This window comes from Ptychodera flava, unplaced genomic scaffold (genome assembly GCF_041260155.1).
Source record: "Ptychodera flava strain L36383 unplaced genomic scaffold, AS_Pfla_20210202 Scaffold_72__1_contigs__length_606033_pilon, whole genome shotgun sequence".
Taxonomy (NCBI): domain Eukaryota; kingdom Metazoa; phylum Hemichordata; class Enteropneusta; family Ptychoderidae; genus Ptychodera; species Ptychodera flava.
The window spans coordinates 531798-541231 of record NW_027248394.1 but is presented as its reverse complement, the minus strand read 5'-3'; the positions used below and the strand labels follow the sequence as shown (position 1 = coordinate 541231).

The following is a 9434-nucleotide window of genomic DNA, read 5'->3' as shown; positions in this document are numbered from 1 at the left end:
TAGTGAGATTACGAGGGAGCCTCCCCCTCTCTCTCTCTCTCTCTCTCTCTCTCTCTCTCTCTCGCTCTCTGTCAAATATCAAGCCGTCGAGTGCGGCCACTATTTTGCCATCGAACTCTGAAACTGCCACAGAGCACGAGTGCGGTCTAAACGGCCAAGTCTTTCTGTCTTCTCCGGGGAAAGTCCGTTTACACTAGGCTTACATACAATAATCTTATTGACCTTTTCCAACAAAACAGGCGCCAAGTGGTTCAATGATTCCATGGAAAACCTCCACAGTTTCGTAGACTGGAACCCGATAAAAGACTTACAGGGCCATATTCTTCGAAGGAAACGTTTAGCTGACATGGAAGGTATCCTTGCTATAGCAGCCGTTTGTCTGGTACCGGTTCAGTCCAATTTTATTTTGTCATAAAGTACTTTTTCGTTTGCTACCAAGTGTCTCCTTGTGTTTTGGCTTTGGAGAAATATATGTTTGAAGTCTTTTTTGCTTGAAAACAGAAACACTTCAAAAAATGCATCGTTATTTTAGCGAAAACCTTTGAAGGTGATTGCTCAGAGTAGCGTGTAAGGTATTTAAATCTGTCTCTCATTGTGTGAGAGGATTTACAGTTTCTCCAACGATGTTTACTTTAAAGACAGACAACAACAACCGAAGAAATTAAACAAAGTCTCTATCAGGAAGAGAGAATGTGAAGATTAATTGTATGATATTTACATGTTGATATTTCTCTGTCAATTAAAAGGATAAAAGGGAATCGGAGAGCACAGCTAAATCCGCTAAAGTGTTTCTTACATTTCCTGACTGAACTATTTTCCAAATGAATCAATGCATGTTAGAACGACGTGCTTGCTTTAATGACGATTTATTTCAGCATACCTTTTTCACAACTTGACAGTAATCTCTAAATTAGCTACAGTGAAACAACAAAGAATGGTACATTCTCGAAACTACCGCAGATAGCGTCATTATGTGTACGGTGTTTTATGTCGCAAACGATCATGGAGTTTCTATGGCAGGGAATGACAATGGGGATCTGAAAAAAGAAACAAAATGGGTGGAGATTAAAATGTACGGAATATGTATGTGTATTTTAGAAATTACTACAACAAAATACTATACACATATAAGAAAAGCCGTAAGTGACGTCTGGTATCTGTGGAAAGATGCAAATAAGTTCGACGCCTAAGGAGCCAATGTAAGCTCGCACTCCCACCTATTTTTAAATAGTAGTTTGCAAGAGGTTTTGGTATTTTGCTACCTTTAAAGTGGTCGTTTTAACTTATATTTTGAGAACAGACGTGCAAAAACAAGGCAGTTAGGAAACCGAAATTTGCGTCTTCCAACAAGGATTTTAAGGCTTCTTTTTACATGTGATAAGATGTGATATCTCAGTAATGCTCAGTTTTTCTAATTTACAACAATCCTTGTTGAATGTGTATGAGCCGAATACGATATCTAGAATTTACGCTATCCCAAGACATGTTATGTTGCTTTTATAAATAAAACGTAATTAATTTGTGCATACCTGGAATTTCACAGACAATACCCTTTGGTCGGTAGTCGCAGTATTCATCGTCCCAAAGACCATTGCGAGAGCCCCTGAACCTGTTGGGATCAATAAATACATACAATTTTTGTACCGGTGTGCTGTGCTTTGAGATATAATACAATATATATCAATAGAAGCTATAAAAACAAAGACAGAGAGATAGACAGAGAAGCAATGACAATGGGCCGTTCTGAATCATTATTTTATAAAGATAAAACCAAACTGCACTGAAAATCTACTGTCATGCCTGTATTTCAAATGGATACTAAAATATGCATACCTTAAGTACGATTCAGTCGAGAAAAGCAAACTATTGTTTCTGGCTTGATTGCATGCATGCCAAATTTTAAACTGGACGGGGATAGAAACGACAACGTTGAATAAATGTTTGCTTCAGCGAGAATCGTTGTCTGCGAGAATGGTTATCATAAGAATACTTTGCTTTAATTTAGTCATGGAATAGTTTTAACATTGGTTGTAAGATAGATTTTACCATTCTTTTGAACTTTTATGTCTTACGTATTCTTACCAAAGTTGTACGCAATCTTGTCCATCTGGATTTTGCCTTGTGTTGTTGTTTGGTTCGCCTGGTGCCCAGTTGCGGAAGGCTTGGTGGGGGCAAGAGCTCCTCCATCACACCAAACGTATTCACCCTCAATTAAGCCGTCGCTAAGGCCGATCCAGAAGCCGAATCTGAAGATGCACGGTTTTCCATCCAGGTCATTGGTGATGATATAATTTCTGACTGCAGAGTCGATCCGTGGAGTACGTAATACTGCGAGGCAACCTCGTGGTCCGCCAGGCAGTACTGAAAGGGTGCTGCACAGTTCAGCTGCTTTCTCTTGGTATGGGTGGTCGTTAGAGTCTTGTTGACAGTAGAATACATACACTGTGCAATCACAATCACCCTTTTCACAACTTTCAAGAGTGAAATTTCCTGTGAAAAGCATATGTTATGGCAGTTATATTACAACTTTTGAAAGCATCATGTTTGAGAAGTTATGAATTCTGATGCATTCAGTTTTTGAAATGCACACAACTATTGCATGTATTATGAAAACAGACACCACATATTCACTTACATATGAACTAATTTAGGACAATAGGGTAGTGTTACGTTGTAATTAAGCTCATCCACCTCCCTTTCTGTGCAATACACTTGTTTTCACGGATAATCTATAATGTTGCAACTTAGCTGAGCGCACTAAATACTTTTGATAAATTTGAACAAGAAAAACATCCGATTCTCCAAAATTCGTTCCCATCGTGTTGTACTAGAAAGTTTGATCGAAAAGTATCAAGGATACTCTCTTAATAACAACTTTCTATATCTCGTAAGTTTGTTAGCTTGACAACAAACTTAGGAAACTTTCAGCTAGCTAATAATGATATAACTGACTTTTAATTTGTAACAAGATGACTTACCTGCAGGACTTTGCTGCTCATGAGACATTAAGAATGAAAAGACGTTAATTAGTCGATTATCGTAGAATGCAAAATATAGTGTGGTACCTTTTAGTTCCAAGGAATCGTCTATTTCGTTCTCATAAGCTAACCCAGTTACTTCATGCTTAATTTGGGCAAAATCAAAGTCCTACTTTGAGAAATAAACTCTATGACGCAGTTTTGAGTTTTTAAAAGTATATTCTTTAGAAAAATAGTCACTTCCAACCATACGAAGTACGCATGTTTGGTCACATTGTATACTTAATACCGCAAAGGGGACAAAACAATATTGGCAGCTTCTTAAACTAAAGGAGAATCACTGTAATACGAGTAAAGAGTATAGACAAAATTTGCATTAATCGTAAACGAGACCAGTTTCCTAAAAATAAAACATTTTGATTTAGTCGGCGATGTTAATCGTGTATACTCACAGCATAGCACATCGCCACACAGGCAAAGAAGATGACTGCCAATTTAAAAGTCATGTTTGGTGTGATATCTGAAGACAAAGAGAAAGAGCTGCGTCAAGTAACAATATATATCTAATGATCATTAAGTCACGTAGTAAATGGTGACAGTACAATACCAGTGAATTTCTGTGAATTTATGCTGTGGAACAACAACTTCTAGCACGTAAACTGCACTGTGTGGGTTCAATTTTCGTTCTGTACGCATAGCGGACGGGCTGAAAGAGTTTCCATTCTGCTCCCTATCGTGCGATGCAGTGTACGACAGGGCATTGTCAAAAGCTATACTTTCGACCTTTCTTGTAACAGTCAAGTAGGAATGGTGTATAATAGGAAAGCTATTCAAAAAATACCAGATTTATGTTCTAGTACGCTGCAGTATTGTCCGCGACGCTACGAGTCCGAGTATATATACGTTATCCCTTGTATTCAGTAAATAACCTTATATTCATGAATCGCTGAGAGGAAAAAAAAAACAGAATATAATGCTTTCAAACAATCTCTAGCAAAGACAAATCGTTTCACTTGTTTAACCTCCTGAAATAATTTAAAGGTTTGTTTGTTGCTAGCTAGACTTGGTCTGGTCCAATTCTATGGACAAAAGTTGATATTTCTGAATACGATGTAGTGGAATAATCGCGACTGTTTTATTGTGATCGCGATATAGTGGAGTTATCGCGAGTTCGGAGAGACTTTCTGTCGATCTCGTTCTCTCTTCGCATCCACGAATGCAAAACCTAGCAGGTTCACTATACATAAATTTGCTTGTGCAGGCGTTAGCTCGTGTTGTGGTTATCTCAGTTTAAGCTTTTCACACAAAAAGTAAGATTAACGCGTTATGGCTTATTAATAGGGTTTTATTTCCATAAACACTGATTTAAATCACCACAGTTACGAGCATACGTAAGGCAAGATTCAGGCAAAGTTATCGATAAAAAAATTTAGTGGAGTTTCAATATTTTGAGCTTGTAGTCCAGTCCAGGAAACCGAGAAAGCAAAGGCACAAGTCCCTGCAATAAGCAGTAGATGAAAGATTCACCGCATTCAGTTTTGAAAAATTCATCTCACAGGCAATATCACCAAACGACAAATAACGTTAGTGGTTTACTTACCAGTCTCTGCAGTTACACCAGTGGAAGAGTTGGTCTTAAGTGATAGCATATGTGTACCTTGTACTCGTTACACCTGCTTATATAGAAAGAAAAGGTGGGGGCGTAACCGACGTTTCGTCAGTCGCAAATCACAAATTTACAAACCCCGAGTTTACCTTTTTTTTAATAAAGTAAACAGTTAAATCGATAAACAGTTTTATCTTCAAACCTATTATAATGAACATCTGTTCGAGATTTTGTTTATAAATCTTTCCGTCCAAACACAAATAAACATTCCAAAATGGTTCCACATTGTGTCAAATCACTTTCTTCTCAGTATCAAATGCCTTGAAATGAAGGTGTAATATTCAGAACAAAACAATAGGAATAACTTGCTGTTGATTTTTGGACTTGATAGGTGAACAGAGACAAAACAGGACATTCAATGTTTTTATGGTTTGACACTTTGGATGAAATATATATTGTTGTACCCCAGTATGCTAGGCACTGACTAAACTGTGTTGGAATGCTCAACCTATTTTATGAAGTGAACACTTGCATGGAATTTCAACACCCTGTGGTACCAGTAATAATATTTGGCATTTTGTGATTAAAATATGTTTTCAAATTACACAATTCATTCCTGCAATATAATATAAACCAGTATCGACAATTTCATAGATTTCCCATTCCTTTGGAGACAGAGATTCTGTCTTGCTCATGTCAATTTTAGCTCTGCTGTCAGCAACATGAAGCTTATCAAATAGGCTCATTTTCCTTTGTTGTCCATCCGTCTGTCCGTCCATCATCTGTCAACAATTGCCTTCTTTTCTGAAACTGCTAGTCCGATTGCTTTGAAATTTAATTTGCAGTTCACTTTGGGTAACCTCACTTGAGTTTGTTCTAATCGTGGTGAAATTTGTATTTTTAAGGCAATTTTTGTCATTTTTGGTAAAAAAAATCTTTAAAAATCTTCTTCTTCAAAACTACCGTTCAGATAGCTTTGATATTTGGTACATATGTCCCTAGGGATGATCTACTTCAGATTTGTTCAAATTGTGCAGAAATATGCAAATTTTTATTTTTAAGGCAATTTTTGCCACTTTTGGTCAAAAATTGTTCTCAAAAAGTACTGGCTTGATAGCTTTTAAATTTGGTATACAGTTTCTATAGATAAATAAGCTGACTGTGATATATTTAAATTATGAAGAAATCTGCAATTTGTATTTTACGGGCAATTTTTGGTAATTAAATGTGTTTCTGTGCTTGTCTGATAGCTTTGAAATTGGTATACTGAACTATGAGTGATTAATATTGAAATTATGATGAAATCTGCAATTTTATTTGTACGGGCAATTTTTACCATTTTTGGTCAGAAAATTTGATTCTCAAAAAAAACTACTCGTTAGATAGCTTTGGTTGACATGTTCTTATAGATGATCTTAATGTTGTATATTCAAATTATGATGAAATCTTCAATTTTGTATTTTTTCAGCTAATGGTGCCATTTTCTGTCTGGCCACTAAATAAGCTATCAAAGATTTCCACCTACATTTAAATGTGTCAAAAATAGTTGTAATTTACAAGTACATAACACAGCAGAAATATCGGCCACTAGATCACTTGTTGTATTTTATAAATATCAAAGACTTGGAACAAATAATGAGTTGTCATTAAACCCTTTTTCAGACGTTTCAATTGGATACCACTTTGAAAATGAAATCAATAAAGTGATCACTGTTGTATTTAGAGTATCAGGTTCTAAGGACTGACCCTAGTCCACTTTAATAAGATTGAATGTGAGCTAAATCTACAAAGTAAGCTTATTTGTTTGAATTTTCAATAGGAAAGGCAATATTCAGAGATTTCAGGTAGCTCTTGCAATACAGTAACAGTTTAAATTTTGGGCAAAAAGAGCAAGCTTTCAGTAGACTCCTTAGGGACTGTCAGTTTCTTCAGCCTGGGGGTGGATTATTTTCTGCTGTCAAAAGTGGCTGAACCCCCTATTCCAACTTTCGAAAACAAAGCGACCCCCCTTATTTCCACCTAAATGGTGAACCCCAGGAATGAATATATATATATATATATATATATATATATATATATATATATATATATATATATATATATATATGTATGTATGTATGTATGTATGTATAGATAGATAGATAGATAGATAGATAGATAGATAGATAGATAGATAGATAGATAGATAGATAGATAGATAGATAGATAGATAGATAGAGAGAGAGATAGAGAGATACACACACAAAGTAATGAAGTCTGGTACTTAAGGTTCATGCATCTGGCAGTCTTCAGACAGGATTGCAGGATGCATGAAACTTAGGTAACAGATATCATGACTTTGTACTTGAATTGTTTATTTATAATGCTCTGCTTGGCATTGAGCACTGTAATTTCCCATTAGGACTGTTAATCATCTACATCAAAGAGATAACAGCTGTAAATCAAACTATTTGATGGATGATTAGACTTGCCAGCCATCCTTAGAGGCCATAGAGAGTTATTTGTATAAGTTTCTGCAAAATCTGATCATTTTGGTCATGAAAACAGCAGCTTTTTGCAGTAAACCTGCGACACAATAGGAATAAGTTGCATCAATGGCAACAAAAACATCTTGTCATTTTCTCTAAAATATGTCACTTTATCAACTATATTGATAAAGTCAGTACAAGAAAGTCGCTTTCTTCTACTGAATTCTCATAGAGAAAACAGAAGAGAATTGGCAATTTGTTGTGCTTTTCATATGAACTGTAGATCTCATAATTAGTGGTACACTTTATAAAACAGACTTTAAATTTCCATATATCCAGATATCTTTGATATTAGATATTAAAGTTATGCGTCTGTAGGGCACGTTGAAAACTGTGACTGAATGATGCAATTTGTAGCTGGTAAGATGCAAAACAAACTTCAACTATGCAAAAATCCAGATATCTCTGATATATGGGCCCCTCAAAATATGTCTGTTATACTAAAGGTATCCGCCAGAAGAGCATGCCAAAAATGCAACTGAATGATGAAATTCGCGGCATGATGCATTTTAGATAAGTATTACCCTGTGTTGTAATTTAAAATCACACTGATCCCTCATGTGAAGCATTTCGTGGTGAACGTACCACCTCCAAAGTCGAAAGCATGCAGGATGACTCTTCCCATTAATCCACTGGTCCCAGGGTGAAGAAACCGACCAGTCCATTAAGCCTACTACCAGGAAAAGGACCACATTTTTGATATTCACTATTCACATCACTCTTTTCCATAGCAGCATGAAATTGTTTTCTCAGGTAATTGGGTAAAAATGTCCCATTTTGATTAATTTCACCCCGAGTGATATTGGTATAGTCCACATTTCTTCTACGCATGCTCACCAGGATACCTTTAGCTCTCTAGTCTGACAAGTAGCTGTGCTTTCTTTACGTTAGTCAGTAGACAACTTTTAGCCATCTTTTTACTGAACTGTTTCACTTCAATTAGTACCGTTCTAATCACTCTTTTCCATAGCAGCATGAAATTGTTTTCTCAGGTAATTATCTTATTGTGTGGCTGAAGAAAAAAAAACTGTTACACGTCAGAAACTCAAACTCAGATACGGTAAGTCTACCAACATTGGAGGTTTTTCATCCAAATGTTCAACTTCTAGGGGACTGTTTGGTCAGAAAATGTCAATAAAATGATCAAAAGTGAGCTAACTCTATAAGCATTTAGTTATTTTTCAGTGGAAAAATTAGCAAGATTCGGCTATTTCTAGTAGCTCTTGCGCCCTTTGTCCATTTAGGGTTACGGTTGGCCGGCTGCTTGACTGTACTAAAGCTGCTGAAATTGGATTCTGTTTTGGGTTTGGACTAACTGAGAATAGTTTTTAGTCCCCACAGACACTGTCAGGGGGACTTATAGGTTGGTCATGTCCGTTTTTGCATCCATCCATCCGTCTGTGTGCGTCTGTCCATTCTCGCGCAGATATCTAGGAGATGCCTGGAGCGATTTCATTCGAACTTTGTACATGAATTACTCCTGATGTCATACATACGCACATCCATTTGTTTCACGACATGGTTCAATACGGTCATGTGACAGCCATTTAATGTTACGATGTTTTCATGTACGGAGCCATAACTCAGGCACATCACAACCGATTTTATTGTAAGTTGATACAAGGAATATGCATGTGCACCTTGTTTCACGATACGATTCAATATGGCTGAGTGGCGGCCATTTTGATTCAATTTTTAATTTTCCAAACCATAACTCAGACAAGTATAAACCGATTTTATTAAAGTTGCTACAAGGACATTGACTTATATCATGCATATGGACATCATTTTGTTTCACAATATGATTCAATATGGTCACATGGGAGTAAGCCTAATTCACGTGCCACGCGCCGCGTGCCGCGAGCCAGAAGTAGGTGCATTTTCACTCCAATTTAATTCATTGATTCATTTTCATGAATAAATCAACATTCGGGCTTCAACGCCGCCTTCTAAATGCATGAACTGGGGACCAGCGAATGACCAGCGAATTCTGTGCATATGCAGAAAGGGACTCGAGAGAAATTATAGGGAGGGAGGGCCAGTATTTTTCAAAATCACACTGCACGTAAATTTGTAACATTAAAAATTGATCAATCAAAATTCTGTACATTGATTTTGTAGACCATATGTAAAGGTTGTTGCAAATATCTAGGTCCTATGGTGTCTATCGAACTGTGATTGGTATGGGCGTTCCTATTGACAGGTACCAATCAAAACGTTGCAAACAGGTTTATTTTTGTGGACAAGTCCACCATCCTGCCAACTTGTATCAATCAAAATATTACCAAAACGCTGTATTTCGCACGCGTGCAAGTAAACCAC

The 9434-nt window shown here is 36.6% G+C and overlaps 1 protein-coding gene across 2 annotated transcripts in view; it reads right to left on the bottom strand.

Annotated features, from left to right (window-relative positions):
- Positions 1-850: 850 nt before the first annotated feature.
- Positions 851-9434, bottom strand: part of LOC139128817 (lectin BRA-3-like) — a 434059-nt gene continuing 425475 nt past the window's right edge. Inside the window, exons 1-3 of one of the 2 annotated variants that reach the window (XM_070694524.1) lie at positions 2083-2518; positions 1530-1609; positions 851-1037 (exon numbers count right to left, since the gene is read on the bottom strand). In XM_070694524.1, the coding sequence (XP_070550625.1) occupies positions 915-1037; positions 1530-1609; positions 2083-2503 (624 nt within the window). In that variant the 5' untranslated portion in view covers positions 2504-2518 and the 3' untranslated portion in view covers positions 851-914. Of the gene's footprint in view, positions 1038-1529; positions 1610-2082; positions 2519-9434 lie in introns of those variants that run through there. The other variant, XM_070694525.1, reaches the window with a different exon arrangement.